General features: G+C 43.7%; 1 protein-coding gene across 1 annotated transcript in view; it reads right to left on the bottom strand.

Moving 5' to 3' along the window:
- The window catches only part of LOC138747263 (myosin-16-like), a 65,969-nt gene that overhangs the window by 40,552 nt on the left and 9,425 nt on the right, over positions 1 to 15,992 (bottom strand). The window contains exons 6-11 of the mRNA XM_069906325.1: positions 14,381 to 14,473; positions 13,621 to 13,684; positions 13,151 to 13,249; positions 10,601 to 10,704; positions 2,637 to 2,775; positions 965 to 1,083 (exon numbers count right to left, since the gene is read on the bottom strand). Coding sequence (XP_069762426.1) covers positions 965 to 1,083; positions 2,637 to 2,775; positions 10,601 to 10,704; positions 13,151 to 13,249; positions 13,621 to 13,684; positions 14,381 to 14,473 — 618 coding nt within the window. The remainder of the gene's footprint in view (positions 1 to 964; positions 1,084 to 2,636; positions 2,776 to 10,600; positions 10,705 to 13,150; positions 13,250 to 13,620; positions 13,685 to 14,380; positions 14,474 to 15,992) is intronic.

Raw genomic sequence — 15,992 nt, 5'->3', positions numbered from 1 at the left:
AGGAGCTGGCCGGAGAAACTAAAACGAGAGGACACAGTCTCAAGATTCGGGGGAGTAGATTTAGGACAGAGATGAGGAAAAATAGTTTTTCCCAGAGAGTAGTGAATGTTTGGAATTCTCTAACCAGGGAAGTGGTTGAGGCTGCTTCATTAAACATATTTAAAATTCGGTTAGATAAATTTTTACATGATAGAGGAATTAGGGGATATGGAGAGAAGGCAGGTAGGTGGAGTTAGGTCATAAATTAGATCAGCCATGATCGTATTGAATGGCGGAGCAGGCTCGATGGGCCATTTTTGGCCTACTCCTGTTCCTATGTTCCTATGTGTGGTTTTCCAGAGGCCCATTTGGAGAGGCATTCAGGCTATTGATAGCTGCCCATCAAAAGCTCCCAGGTTTCTATCTCAACTGAACGTGAGATATCTTTTGGATTCAGGGTGGAAATCAGCTATTGCTGACACTTAGATTTCTACTAAATGACCCCTGCTGGGCAGCGAGCAGTATGGGGATGAAGAGTGATGTTAGCTCAGGTGTATCTGTTCTGTTCAGTGTGGTCAAAAACATTTTCGACACTGATAGTAAAAGTAGGCAGTTGGTGAGGGACCAGTTTATGCCCATAAACTCTACCCAACAAAAGTTCTAGGGAGAAGGAGGAGGAAAGCTAGCAATTAACCCTTTGGACTCCAGCCATTTTTAACCTTTCATCATAAATACTCCGAACTGAATCCATGGGTAAACCTTTACAGTATTAAAGTACTGTACATAATTGGGTATAAAACCAGTCCCAGGAAAATATGACCCGGAGTATATGTGGTTGTTGGTAGTCCTGGAAAACTGGGACACAGAGTCCTAGTTAAGTAAAGTAAATACAAATGGTGGTTGACTGATAAACAGATGGTGAACAGATTTATTTTTTAAACAAAATAAATTGAACTGCAAAACCAAATGAGATGCTAATTCTTACCTGGTCCACATTTTGGCTTTTCTGCACAAACTCATTGCCAACCTTGACTCTTGGCCTGGTGATGCCCTTCTGCAACTCACCCGAATTGAGCGACATCAAGTGGGCGACTTTATCAGCCACTGGACAAGGAGAAGCAGCAGGGAGAAAAGTTGTTTGATTTGCTGAATCTTTTGGGCATTTTCTTTTTCCTCAAACATTACAGCTTTGTACTTTTACCCTTGCTTGACGTCATACTTTGGTGCAGTTTCATGCCACTTTAGGTTGAGTTTTGAACCATTCTGGGGGGGTGGGGGGGGGGGTGGTATTTGCAGTTACCACAGACCCAACAAGAATGAGAGACAAGGACAAGAAATTCATTCTCAGAACACCAAAAGATGCTGAGCAGTTGAAAATTGGTAAGTGGAACAATTATGTAAGTCTCTTTTGCATCCTAGACCATTCTCCAGACAGCCCTGGAAATGAGCAGTAAAGCTCAGAGAAGCCTGAGCAATGTAACTGGTGATTTCAACTCAACTTATATTTTGACTGGGCCTCCCATATTGCAAAGGGCATAGATAGGATCATTTATTAACTGTATTCAGGAATGATCCTCAAACATAATGCAGAGGACTCTACTAGTCAACACTGAACCTTCTGTGGGAATGAGGCAGGGTAAGTAATTAACTGTCAGAAAATGCCTCACTGCCGCAAGGCTTATTTTGTTGGTATTAGACAAGAATTTGCAAAAGTTGACTGGGAGAGGCTGTTTGGAGGTCAAGGGACATCTGATAAATGGGCAGCCATCAAAAGGGAGATTGGAAGAGTTCATGGCAACCTGGAGGAGATGAGATTACTGGAGGTGATTTTGAGGGACAAAATTGGTAGGCAAGGACTGATATGTCAGCACAGCTAGCTGCAGGGGAAATCATGTCTCACAGATTTAATTGAATTTTTTTGAAGAGATGAGTTAGAGGATTGTTGAGGGGATTTTGTCTACATGATTAAACTTGGTTAGAAAATTAGATTCCATGGGGGTCAAAGGAGAGGTCACCGATTGGATTCAATTGGTGGAAGGAGTCAGAGGGTGATGTAAGATGATTGCTTTTCGGATTGTTGATCTGAAATCTGTAGGGGTTGAGTTACTAGGAGAGAGTGGATAGGATGCCCATTTTTTTTGGAGTGCTGGAGACGAAGGGGTGTCTGTATATAAAATGATGAGGGGCGTAGGCTTAAAGTGAGGGGAAAGATTTGAAAGAAGCCTGAGGGATAACCTTTCACATAGAGAGTGATACCTAGGTGGATGAGCTGCTCGAGGAAGTCATAGAAACAGGTATAATTGTGACATTTAATGGACTTGGGCAGGAAGAGTATGGAAGAAAATGGGTGAAAAGTAAGCAAGTGGGACTAGTGCAGCCGGGTGGCAAAGTTGAGCTGGTTGAATGGCCCGTTTCCATGCTGCGCGGTCCTATTCTCTCTGGGGAATTGAGGGCAAAACAGAACGAGGCACTCACCACTGCTCTGGGGACTTTGAAACCGTCCCTGGCTTCAATGACTCTCAAAGGTAGAGCCTGGTGAACTGTTTGAATATTTCTACACATGCCATTCTCGAATATTTTAGAATAATTTTCTACTTGGTGCTTTTCTCAATTGCTTGTGATGGAAAAATGTCAAATTGAAAGAAGGTTTCCTTTACCTTCAGGACTGTCACATTCTGCTTGTTCTTCTCTGGGCTTTTGCTTGAACTTCATGTTACCAAAATGCATAATAGCCCCTGTCAACTTGTAGATGTTTAGTTTCTCTTCAGCCGTGAAGCCCAGTACATCAAAGGCAACCTGGTAACCAAATAAAAGGAATCAAACCCTCAAACAAATTGCAACTCCGATTTCCAAAACCTTATTATTTCATTGTTCTTCAAGTGATTATCCAAACGATGTTCTCGGAAGTTAAAATCAAGATGGTCCTCTATTGGCTGGTGGAAAGTGTGCCGCATCATAGTCTAGTGTGGGGACACCGATACTCCCAAGAGTAATGCTCTGCAAAAGGTTGCGGACACAGCCCAGGACATCACAGGTAAAACCCTCCCCAACATCAAGAACATTGGAGGGCAGAAGCAATCATTATGGAACCACCCAGCCCAACACACACTCCATTCTCGCTGCTGCCATCAGGAAAGAGGTCTGGGCACCACAAGACTCACCCCACCAGGTTCAGAAACAGCTGCTACCCCTCCACCATCAGACTCCTCAACAACAATCAGGGATTTATTTAAGGACTCTTACTTGTGCACTTTATTGATTTTTTTCTCTCTGTAGTTCACAGTCAGTTTGTTGACATTTCTGTATTTGTTTACATGAGTATGTTGAGTCAGGTTTTTTTTGCACTCTGCCAATAAGAATCTCAGGATTGTATGTAATGTCATGTATGTACTCTGACAATAAATCTTAAATCTGAAATCTATTGTTTGCAATATTTCTCAGAAAGAAATTTAAATTTGATGGCTCAATCCTGAAATATATGCATTCTTTCAGATTCTTTTTGTATTTTGTAATGTTTTACTACACTGAAGTTGACATACAAATGCAAGTTGTAACCAGAGGTCTACTTTCCTTCATTCATTAAACTCTTTTATAAGAGACTTAAAGCATTAAATAGACAAACTAACAGTGATTACCCCCTCACTAACCCCATACCACCCCCTTCACTACCCCCGCATCACCCCCTCACTACTCCCGTACCATCCCCTAACTTCCTCGTACCACTCCCTAACTTCCCATACCACCTCCTCACTACCCACGTATGTATTGGGAAGGGTTGTGGCTGTCATGTGACAGCACTGCCCCCCCTACCTCGTCAGAGGACACACCAGCTACCAATCAAGATTTGCTTCTGCCCCACCCATTAGTGGTGTAAATTACTGTAAATTACCTGGACTGCACTCTCCAGCCTGCCTGTACTTGGCCTTGGGCCATTGGCTGTTGTAATTAGATTAACCCTCCTGCCACTGAGTTATTGGCCCCCAGTAACTGATGTGGGCTTGTCCCTCCAGCACTATAAAGGTACCATGTGTTCTTTGTTCTCTCTCTCTGCCAGCTTGGAACCACCCTGTTTCACTCCAGGCCTAGAAATGTGGAAGGGTGCTGGAGAAACTGTTGGTAAGATGTGCACTGTTAAAAGGGTTGGGATTGTTTAATTAGTGTCCCTTGTATCATAGAGCCGTGCCTGAGTCGAGGGGTGGTGGGGTATCATAGTGATTTTTCCTTGATCATTGTATGTACCAGTTCATGTGTGTGTGTGTGTGTGTGTGTGTTTAACATATCGACCCTGTTGTCCTGTTTCCATCCCTGAAATAAATGTGTGCTTTGTACCTCAACTTTGGACTGCTTCTTAACCTGTGGGACCCACACGAACCAGAACAACATTTGGCGCTGTGAGCAGGGTCCCAAGGGTTTTGGCTAAGCACAGATCAGAGGGATGTTTTGGAACAGGGGAAAGAAAGCCAGTACTGGCCCCAAAGACAGAATTACCGGGTGGTCCAACAATAGTGAGGGATTTGGAAGTCTGGCCAGCCTGCTGGCCGACCGATAAGCCCATGGATTGGTCTGACCAGCTGGACCCTCGTGACGAGTGAATGGGCCACCACGTGCTAGCCCTCCTTCTGAAGTCAGGATTTCCCAAGGTAAGGGGCAGTCAGAGGGGTCCCTACTGGCTGCTGGCGCCGCTGCTGAGATGGCAGGTTTGGATCACCAATCAGCTGGTGGAAAATCTGCAGGCCGTCTCTGATCAAAAGGATAGGGAAACAGAAGCTCTGGAATGGACCTGCACTGGACTGTAGGAGGCACTTCTTGCTGCCCAAGGCAGAGCAAATGAACTGAAGACCAGAGGCTTTGAGGTCGCTTGCCAATTGGTGCAGCTCCAGCAGGTTCAGGCAGCCCGTCGATCAGGCTGGTGACCTGAACCGATTAAAATTAGAGCAAGGTGAGCAGCCAGTCACTTGGCTGGGCAATGGGGTCACTTGGCTGGGCAATGGGGTCACTTGGCTGGGCAATGGGGTCACTTGGCTGGGCAATGGGGTCACTTGGCTGGGCAATGGGGTCACTTGGCTGGGCAATGATGAGGATGGGACGCCTGGGTAGCCAGGGTCCTGACACTAATGTACCGTTCCCCCCACCGTTGAGCCCTCACAAGCCCAACCTGTCACCAGGTGGTCCTGAACCCAGCACAGGGAGGGGGGAGAGGGGGATGCCCACGCTGAAGGGGGCCACTCCGAGTCAACTGAAATGCGTGACTTCTCCCAAAAAGGGTTAACCCAACTAGCAGACCAGTATCGACAGCGACTGGACGAAAACCTGGCTGCATGACTGCTCTGGCTGTAGGAAGAAGGGGCCCCCAATTTAAGCCTTGCCCACCAGGAAACAAGCACCCTGGGGAGCCTCGATGACCAGCTGAGCAAAAACAATGCCCTATGGGCACCACAGCCTGTGGGATTGGGTGGTGACTGCGGTAAGGATCTGGTACCCCACCCTCCTGGAATGGAATCTACAAGAGTGCCCATAATGGGGCACCATCAGTGAGGTCACCCAGGTTATTAGAGAGTGGGCGCTGATCAAAGGGATTTACAAGGGTGTACTGACAATAACCACACCAGCAGTGCGAGTATAAGACAGCTTTAATAAACTAATTTGTACACTAAGAGGTCTTGTCTCTCTGCAAGACAAACCTGGAAGGCTAGACTGTAGCCCTGGACTGCTTTATATACAAGGTCACCGGGATGACCCCTGGTGACCTAGTGGTATAATTACATATCACCACAGAGGGGGCTATCAACCAAAATTTTATTGAAAATGCAAGTGTGACTAGAGCACTTGTGGGGCACCTTGTAACCACTGCAGCCCCCAACCTTAAATCAGTGGTTCTGCCCCTCATGGCACCGGCTAATGGGAAGACTGTCTGGGATGCCATCACCCTCCTGGAAGGGCTAGAATACATGCAGTGGGCGCACCATATTCCTTCCCCACTTTACATGCAGGCAGCTGTTCTTGGATCTGCTGCGCCCAGGGGTTGACCATGCCAGAATAGACAAGATCCAGACCTCTGCCATTTACGCCCTATGTAAAGAACTTTGTGGGGTGGAAGGCCAGGGGAAAACCTATGACCACCCTGGGATAAAGCCTAGGGCTGCCCCTGCCACTGTCTCTGCTCCTCCCCAACTTGAAACAATCTCTCCTGCCCTCAAGGCTGAGCTCAGAGACCTGCTGAGGCAGGAACCGTCTTATCTGGGCCAGCAGGAATCCTTACCGCTGGGGTGGCAGAACCCAACCTCCCTCCTATAGGATGAAGGCCAGGATTCCTGGCACATTTGTTCCATTGCCCACACCTGCCTGGGGGACTTGAGGCCACATAGTCTTAATAATGCCTTTCCTTGAATGCATTCTAGGGATCAATGTCTTAAAGCAGGGGTGTCAAACTCAAATTCACAGAGGGCCAAAATTAAAAACTTGGACTAAGTCATGAGCCAAACTAAATATTTATTGAAAATTTTCAACAACATCTGCATGTTTTCTCTTCTTTCAACATATGTAATGTTAAACTTTTTCTTATTTAAATAAATGTTTAATAATAGTTTTGGTTAAACTCTTTCCAGAAGAAGCATTAACAAATGAGAAATAAAATATTCAATAAATAATATTTCTCTATAGCCTTTAAGCTCCTTTTAAATGTATTTTTTTTCACAAGCCGACAAGTCAAAAAAAAACTTGCTTCAATGAAAATCCAATCTTTCAACTATGAACAGTCCAAAGTAACCAAAGAAAATATGAATCCAAGCTTAGCTTGCTACACTGTGATTTACTCTGATGCACCTGGGTCTAAACCAGATACTTGGCATCTCTTCTTAGATGCAAGTTCATCAAACTCTGGGGTCAGAGTTTGCCTCCCACCTGTCTTGAAAGGTCCTGTTTTCTGTCTTTCGTTTGGCCATTTTTCGTGAGGGGTTTATTACATGTGAGTTAGGCGACAGGTCACAGATGCTAATGGAAGTAAAGAGAGGAGGTGGGGGCGATTAGCGGGCTGACGGGCTGGCGCCAACACATTTGCAAAGCATTCTGGGATTTGTAGTATTAGCTCTGATGCGCTATACTGACGCGGCGGCCAGCGGGCCAGCTCTAATACATATTTGATATGATCTTGCGGGCCAAATATAATTATATCATGGGCCAAATTTGGCCCGCGGGCCTGAGTTTGACATGTGTGTCTTAAAGAAACAATCCCTTTATACTAACAGGGACATTCTGGTTGCACGGGCTACAATTGTAGATGGGACAGGTAAAGGGGAATCAGTTGTCCCCTCCCCCTCCTTTCAAGATTGTGTGTAGCCCACAGTACAGACCCTGCAACAAGAATGCTTTATTTTCCATTCCTCTCCATTTCAACTCACAAGAGCAATTTGCAGTTACTTGGGACAAGAGACAAGTCACATTCCACAGTTTAATATGCTGCAATGTCCAACCTATTCAACCTCTCCCAGAGGTGTCAATCTTTCACATGCTAATCTCATTCAGGAACTGGGGCTGGCTTATTAATATTGAAAAGATGCAGTGCCCCAACCAGAATGTCCTGTTTCTGGAGATTATAATGGTGCTCAGGCCAAAGATGACAGCCAAGAATGAAACTTTGAATTTGCCATCCCCTCAAATAAAACAGACTCCTAGAGCCTCATGGGCCTCCTAAGGTATTGGCAGCAGAACATATCCTACCTTACCTTTTTTGAACCACCCTATAGGGTTTCCCGTAAAAAAGCCACATTCCTACTGGGACCAGAACAACAGGCTGCTTTTGTCACACAAAGCAAGCTGTTGAACAAGTACTGCCCCTTGCCCCCCGGCCAGGCAGGTGTTCCTTTTAAATTACAGATCTCACCAGTAAAGCAGGTGCTGAATGGAATCTCCGGCAGAAGATCCAAGGGTGCAGAGTCCTGCTAGTCTTCTGGACAAAATCTCCGCCTGGTGCCGCTATTTGCTACAACCCATTTGATATCGGGACATCGGCCAACACTTTCCTCAGGGTTGCTTATCATTTTGTGAGCACCTGTACAGTGACACTGAACTGACTACTAGCCAACAAGACCGTGTAGAGTGCGTCGAAAGAATCAAAGGCTTGTTGATCCAAACCAAGGCTTTTAAGACTGGAGCATATCACATGTTGGTCGACCAGTCCAGAATGACCTGGTCTGGCTCAGAGCCGACCCTTCCAGTATGCTCTCAGCCAATCTCAGTCATCCTCCTCTACAATCTACATATACACATTGGTGATAGAATCTGTATTATCACAGACGGTTTATCATGTATTATGCAAAAAAGTCTCAGCAAGAGAAAAGCTGTTGCTCTGGAAACATTTTACTGGACATTCCATCTTATCAAGCCTTGCGATGCACTGTAGTGACTGTAAGCAGACACAAGATTCAAAGACTGAAACAACAGGCTTTATTCAGCTTAAAGTCTCTGCTGTGGCTAGCTGTGCCTTGCTCCTGAGTGACTAACCTCGAGAGGGGCCGGATGTGTCTTATATCCCGGGTGGTTGATTGGTAGCTGACCGGGAGGGGTTTAGTCAATTCAGGTCAACTGATTGATAGCCGGCCAGGTGTTGTCTGTCCTCTAGTGATCTTCCTGCAGGTACAGTGATCACCCCTGCAGTAGGCTAGTGGTGTATCACCACAAGACTATTTTTTTTTAAATTGCACGTTTAGCTGTGGTTTTTATTATGCATAATGTCTATAAGCACACACTCAGAGAAACTGAAATTTATAGATACAAAATCTCAGTGTGGATGTAAAGTTACAGTTTGTGAGTTGACCAGTCAAAGATCAGACCATGATAGGAAATATTGTATATATTTTGTTTTGCAATGACGGCATCACCCCAGAAACTCCCATTAACAGAAAAACATGGGGTGGGGGCAGTGGGTGCCTTTATTTAAAAACACTAAATTAGCCAACTTTCTGTCCTGACTCCTCCTAGCTATTGTTACAGGGATCCAACACAGGCATTTGGAGCACCTGTTGAAAGAGAACGTGAGCAGGAATGGCATCCTGGTGTCAAATGTCAGTCCAGAAAAGAAGGCACCCCAGGTACTCCCTGGATGTATACTTGCTGGCCTGCCCCTTGCCTCATGACAGGGTAGCACGGTGACAGGCATCTGGGCTCTGTGCCTGAGGAGTGCCCAAGCATGAGGCCAAGGCATGGGGTGCGCAAGCCAAGATAGGGCTCTGGCACCTGATGGATGACCTTGCACTGCCTGCTCACAGACGTTGATGGTAAGGGTGCTCACATTTGCCAGCTAAGCCAGAGAACCCTGGCATAGGAGTCGGTGACCAAATAAATTCCTTTTTCTACCCTCCCCTCTGACACTGGGGAGCGGCTCCCACAGCACCCTGCCCTATTGGTTACACAACGACCCTGTTTGGTCAGGGGTGCGGGAGCTGGTAACATACATAGTTACTGATTGTCTCATGATTGGCGAGTGGTGTGACCTCCGAGGGGTGGATTGTATTGGAAAGGGTTGTGGCTGTCATGTGACATCACTGCCCACTACCTCGTTGGAGGACACACCAGCTGCCAATCAAGGTTTGGTTCTGCCCCACCCATTAGTGCACACCTTGCCGTTGGTAACATGTAAATTACCTGGACTGCACTCTCCAGCCTGCCTGTACTTGGCCTTGGGCCATTGGCTGTTGTAATTAGATTAACCCTCCTGCCACTGAGTTATTGGCCCCCAGTAACTGATGTGGGCTTGTCCCTCCAGCACTATAAAGATGCCATGTGTTCTTTGTTCTCTCTCTTTGCCAGCTTGGGACCACCCTGCTTCACTCCAGTCCTAGAAATGTGGAAGGGTGCTGGAGAAACTGTTGGTAAGATGTGCACTGTTAAAAGGCTTGGAAGCATTTAATTAGTGTCCCTTGTAGCATAAAGCTGTGCCTGCACTGAGTCGAGGGGTGGTGGGGCATCGTAGTAATTTTTCCCTGATCATTGTATGTACCAGTTCATTGTGTGTGTGTGTGGTGTGTGTGTGTGTGTGTGTGTGTGTGTGTGTGTGTGTGTGTGTGTGTGTGTGTGTGTGTGTGTGTGTGTGTGTGTGTGTACAGATTTGCTTAACATATCGACCCTGTTGTCCCATTTCCATCCCTGAAATAAACGTGTGCTTTGTACCTTTACTTTGGTCTGGTTCTTAGCCAGTGGGACCCACACGAACCTGAACAACGTACCACCCTCTCACTACCCCCGAACCACCCCCTCATTTTGCTTTGAGGTATGATTAAGAAGTGAATATAGAATTATAATAAAGGGATGGGAAGAAAAAATACTGAAAATAATGAACAGAGGATTGCCATCTCCTTGGTGCTTACTTTGCTAGCATTTGAAAATCCACATCGGCGCTATCTCTGGGCGCTACCATTATTTAAAAGTGCACTGACTTTGTTGACAATTATCATCAAATGTAGAGGCCTGAAACATAACTTCTGAAATCCTGATTAATCCAAATTGCTCGTACCTTTTAAATGAATGTTCCATGCAATTGAGCCTATTGTCCAACTATTTCCATGAAGAAATTTGTCAATTAAAAAAAAATTGCAATGATTTATGAACTTAATGTTAAGTTACTCACGTCAGTAAGACCAAGCTCTTCTCCATCATCCATGTTATCCACACTGACAACCCCCTGGCACACCCAGAAATACTGGTTAGGGTCAGAAATCAACAATAGCGAATCTGATTTGAAAAAGAACAATAGTTTCATAATTTTTTTGTCTTTGTGTTACTATCATCTCGAATTTTATTTGTGAAAGGAATCTGATAATCATAAACTAATGAAAATTGGAGGTGTTGTGGATTGTGTAGAACGTTGTCGTGGGTTACAACAGGATGCAGATTTGGGCAGAGAAGTGGCAGATGGATTTCGATCCAGATAAGTGTGAAGCGATGCATTTTGTATGATCAAACGAAGGCAGAGGAAATGCAGAATTCTTAACAGTGTGAAAGAACAGAGGGACCTTGGGGTTCAAATCCATAGATCCCCCAAGGTTGCTGCCCAGGTTAATGGGGTAGTTAAGAAGGCTATGGTATGCTGGCCTTCATTAGTCAGGGGATTGAGTTTAAGAGTCGAGAGGTGATGTTGCAGCTCGATGAAACTCTCGTAAGACCACATTTTGTGTTCAGACATGGAAAGGGTGCAGAGGATGTTGCCTGGATTGGAAAACGTGTCTTATGAGGCAAGGTTAGCATAGCTTGGGCTTTCTCTTTGGAGCGAAGAAGGATAAGGGGTGACTTAATATTATGAGAGGCATAGATAGGATGGGTAAGCCAGCACCTTTTTCCCAAAATAACAGCAGCAAAAATCAGAAGACATTTGTTCAATGTGAGGGGAGAAAAGTTTAGGGAAGATGTCAGGGGTAAGTTGTTTTTTCACACAAAGAATAGTGGGTCCCTGGAATGCATTGCCAGGGGTGGTGGTGAAGGCTGGTACAATGGGGACATTTAAAAGAATCTTAGACAGACAGATGGATAAAAGAAAAAAAATAGAGAGTTATGAATAAGGGGAAGGTTTGGTTTTTTGAGTAGGTTGATATGAGTCGGCACAACATTGTGGGCAGAAGGGCCTGTAAATGTTCTATGTTCTATGAAAAAAGGTTACATTAACAAAGTATCTTTCAAAACATTGGGATGCCCAAAGCAATTCAGACTTTACAGGTAACGAACGACTTTGGAAATGTCGTCAGTGGTACTATGTTCGAAACAAAACATTCAAATCATTTACAATAGCAATGTGATCATGGCCAGATGATCAACTTAAGTTGTGTTGTTCGAACGATAACTATTCCACAATATTGGGATAGTCACCTGATCTAGTGAAAGAAGTGTCATCGGACCTTTTGTAATCCAGGCCTATTTGCAAGGAACGGAGAAAACACCATTCACTTCCACAGGACAACCGTGGAATTAATAGAGAGGCTTGCAAAGTCTTTGGGCTAGGAGGCTCCTTTACATTATTATTAATTTTGAAGTCGAATATTTTCCCATAGTAGTTCAATGTATCCACACATGTGTTTAACAAATAAAGTTTTCAATTAATTGCATGTGCTTTATGTTTTGAATAAATATTTCACTGGATGTTGAACACTTGAAAACCAGATTGCCAGAAAGCCCATAAAATGGGCAGGGCCACATTTTATGCTGCCTCAAACCTAATTGCCACTCATGATTCTCTCTATATGACAGAAAAGCTGCAGTGGTGGGGTGAGGCTTCAAGAAGGATAAGAATAGCCCTTTTTCCACTGGCATCCCAGTTCATTGGACATGCAGTATCCCTGATGGGAACCGTTTGTGCTGTTTCCACTGGGCCACGTTTAACTGGGATACAAACTGTTTTTCCACTGAACACAATTCATCCCCAGGGATCGGAGAGTCTACTTTCGAATGGAATGGAATGGATGGAAGTTGTTCTTTTTCCACTGGTTTAATTAGCACGTTGGTATCAGCTGACACTGGTGATGTGGAGTAGGGTTAGAGGCAGTCAATCCCGAGCATGATTTGACGTGCTAATTGTTTTCCTTTTCCTCTGGACCCTTAACCGATTAATTCCTGGGACAAGGTGCCAATGGAAAAGGGGCTAACTGCACAAATAAGAATGGGCTGGAAATGATAACCAGATGTAAGTTAGGTCCAGTCTGATGTAAGTGGGGGTAAATTTGTGTTAATGAGGTGGGAGCAGGTTGTACAATCTAGATCTAGCATTTTATCTGCGTCATAATGCACACAAGTAACAAAAATGATTTCTTTCCATTTTAACCTCCACAAAGAAGGACTACTGGTGGATCCAATGCATTGAATCATAGACCATTCGGTTAACTTTGTGAAGAGCTATTGACACCAGAAATGGTTTTAGTCCCCTTGACTGCAGACAAGTAGAATACAATAATAAGTGGCACCTAATCTGTATCTATAATTATGACTATGTCCTGACTAATAAATACATTTTGCAATAAATTGGTGATGGCGAATTGGCAATGAACTTGGCAGGCCTGCCAGTGATGAACAGAGTAGCTGTCTGATCATACCTGTATGGATAACCTTAAGTGTTTATTCCCATCTATCACTTCCATAACTTTGGATGGTAACTTATGCTTTTGCAATTAAACTTATGCGATCAAATACTTACCTATTAAAGATGGAATCTTTCCAGACAGGATCTGATAGAAGATGTGGTAGCCTCTCTCAGCTGCTTGTTGTGAGATCACACGGGATTTTTCAAGCAAATCTGAATGAATAGATATGTTGCAATGTTTACAGATTAAAATGCTTAATGTTGAAATTGATAGGCATAAATCTTCAAATTTATAAATTTAAATTTAGACATACAGCACAGTGACAGGCCATTTCAGCCTAGGAGTCCATGCCGCCAATACACCCCATTAACCTACACCCCCGGTACATTTCAAACCGGAGCCCTCAGGGAAAATCCCCAGAGACGCGGGGAGAACAAACTCCTTACAGAGAGCGCGGGATTCAAACCTCAGTCCTGATAGCTGGCTCGGTAAAGGCTAACTACTACACCAACCTAACGTTCTAACTTAATTCTTAAATATCAATAGCAATAATTTTAAAACAATGACGAAGTTAAATACTTACAGCTCTCAATATCAGCACCGGAGAGTTTTCCAGATGGACCAAAATGAATTCGAATGAATTTTCCCTTGAGAGAACAAGAAAATAAAATGAACTTGTATTTCATTCTCAGTTAATCATCAATGATGAACTTCAGTCCTTAATGTACAGAAAGTGCAGTTAATGTGTACCCAGAAACATATTCCTTCCTGGAACTTAAATCTCTAATTTTCTCTCATTCTGATCATAGGCCTGAATCTTAACTCTGTTTCCCTCCACAGCTGCTGTCTGCTCTGCTGTGTATTTCCAGCACCTCCGTTTCAATGTCACATCAAAGACTTTGGGCCATACAAGTAATTCCACTTTTTCCTGCAATTTTCATTTGGCACAAAAAATTGATACATCCTGTCCCTTTGAACTAAACAGGAATCATTAATTCATACAGCCCCACCAGCAGCCATGCAACTCATTCATTTCGATCTCCACAGATGCTGCATTTTCTCCCCTTTAAGTTTTTATTTCATTGCCTTCTGATGGTTAATCACTTCTACTCATCCTTTCATTTTCAGGTGTAATTGAGTAGAAATTTTCATCTCTCTGACTTTTCTACCTATGATCTTAAATCTATGTCCTCTGGTTGCTAACCGTATTGCCAGAAGGAATAGTTTCATCTCATTGATCCATCAAATGGAAAGGTAACCGCAGGGATAGAGCATCCAATCTGATGGGGAATGAAAGAATGTGGAAGGAAATAATCAAACGGGGGGAGCAAACAAAAACTTACAAAGCGTGAGGAGTTGTTGTTCCTAGTGGTTTTGGCGTTGCCGAAAGCTTCCAGCACGGGGTTGGCCTGGATGATTTGATCTTCCAGGGAGCCCTTTAGAAAGAAAACAGATAAAAGTTCAATTCATTTTCCTGGAGAAAGAATTAAAAAACAAAAATCAGCAATCAACTCACTCCAGAAGTAATAAAATTAAGGATGTTAAACATTTGGATATATTTTGGTAAACTGTGGTTGATTGTTCCAAATTGACCTTGCAATATTTGAGTTTTAAGCTATCTGTAAATAATACCACATTTCTTGCAAAAGAATTAACTATGACCAAAGTAAATGGTTATACTCTGTATTCTGCTTCAATCATATTTACACAAATGAAAACCGGGTTCTAAGAACTTGGCAGGGCGGCACAGTTGGTGCAACGGCTTCACAGCACCAGCTGTGAAACCGGGGTTTGAGATCCATGCTGTCTATAAGGAGCTTGTACGTTCTCCCCGTGTCTGCGTGGGTTTTCTCCGGTGGCTCCAGTTTCCACCACTGTTCAAAACGTACCAGAGGTGTAGGTTAATGTGGTGTATTGGGTGACAAGGATTCATGGGCCGAAATGGCCTATTACCGGGCTGTAAGTTTAATTTTTTTTTAAATGAAGAGGCTACATTGTATTGCCTTTTTTAGTTCAATTGAAGAGAACCTGAATGTTATACCACCATTTCGGGAGGCTACTCAAGATCAGAAATTACTAATTCAATTGCATTTTCAAGTACCTATCATCCTGATCTGAGAAAATGTATACTAAATATCGAGCATACAAAATTATATCAATAATCATGTTACAAAATCATTTTCCTAAATGAATATATCCCACGGTGGTTAACTGTATTCAGCGATCTTAAATTTCTTGCGGATTTTGTTTCCTGCAGGCAATGTCTCCTGCAAGAATTGTAAAAGTGAAAGGATTTTCTTCTGGTGCTATCCTGGCACAGAATGAAATAATATCACCTGAGAAAGTTCATTCCCCTCCCCCCCTTTCTATCCACGGGCTTGCTCCGAGAAAGCCATCTAATTAGCCCAACTCCTCCACTCATTTCTCATATTCCTGAGAGCCACAGTTTAATGTGCAGCCACCAGCAATTCAAGTGGTGCGTTCCATAATCAGCACAATTTGTTCTAGAAGCATTTGCTTCCTTATCACCTCGCACTCTTTTAATACTGAACCTAAATCTGTCTTTTGCCTCTTCTTACATGGCCACTGAAAACTATTTCTTGGTAGTGAGCACTTGTCTCAAATCTCCTATTAACTGGTACTAGTCTGCGAACAAATCCAACTTCTCCAGTCTCCTTTATTCCTGATACCAATCTCTTTTACATCATGCCCAAAATCCTGAAAATAGCTACAGAAGTGAATCTCCCATTGCTTCAATTTAGAATAACTACCTTGGTTTATATTCTATGTGCTATCTAACAATGCCAAATATACAATATCTGAACAGCTTTTTCGCTGTCTCAGCATATTATGTATTTACAGCCTCCGAGGTTTCATTTTCTCAGCCCCCTTTTAAATTTTGCATTTAGATTTATTGTCTTTGCTCAACAAAAGTGTATCATTTCTCTGCCCAAG

The sequence above is a fragment of the Narcine bancroftii genome, chromosome 12, assembly GCF_036971445.1.
Source record: "Narcine bancroftii isolate sNarBan1 chromosome 12, sNarBan1.hap1, whole genome shotgun sequence".
Classification (NCBI taxonomy): Eukaryota; Metazoa; Chordata; class Chondrichthyes; order Torpediniformes; family Narcinidae; genus Narcine; species Narcine bancroftii.
Note: the sequence above shows the minus strand (reverse complement) of the source record. Positions and strands in the feature narration are given on the sequence as shown.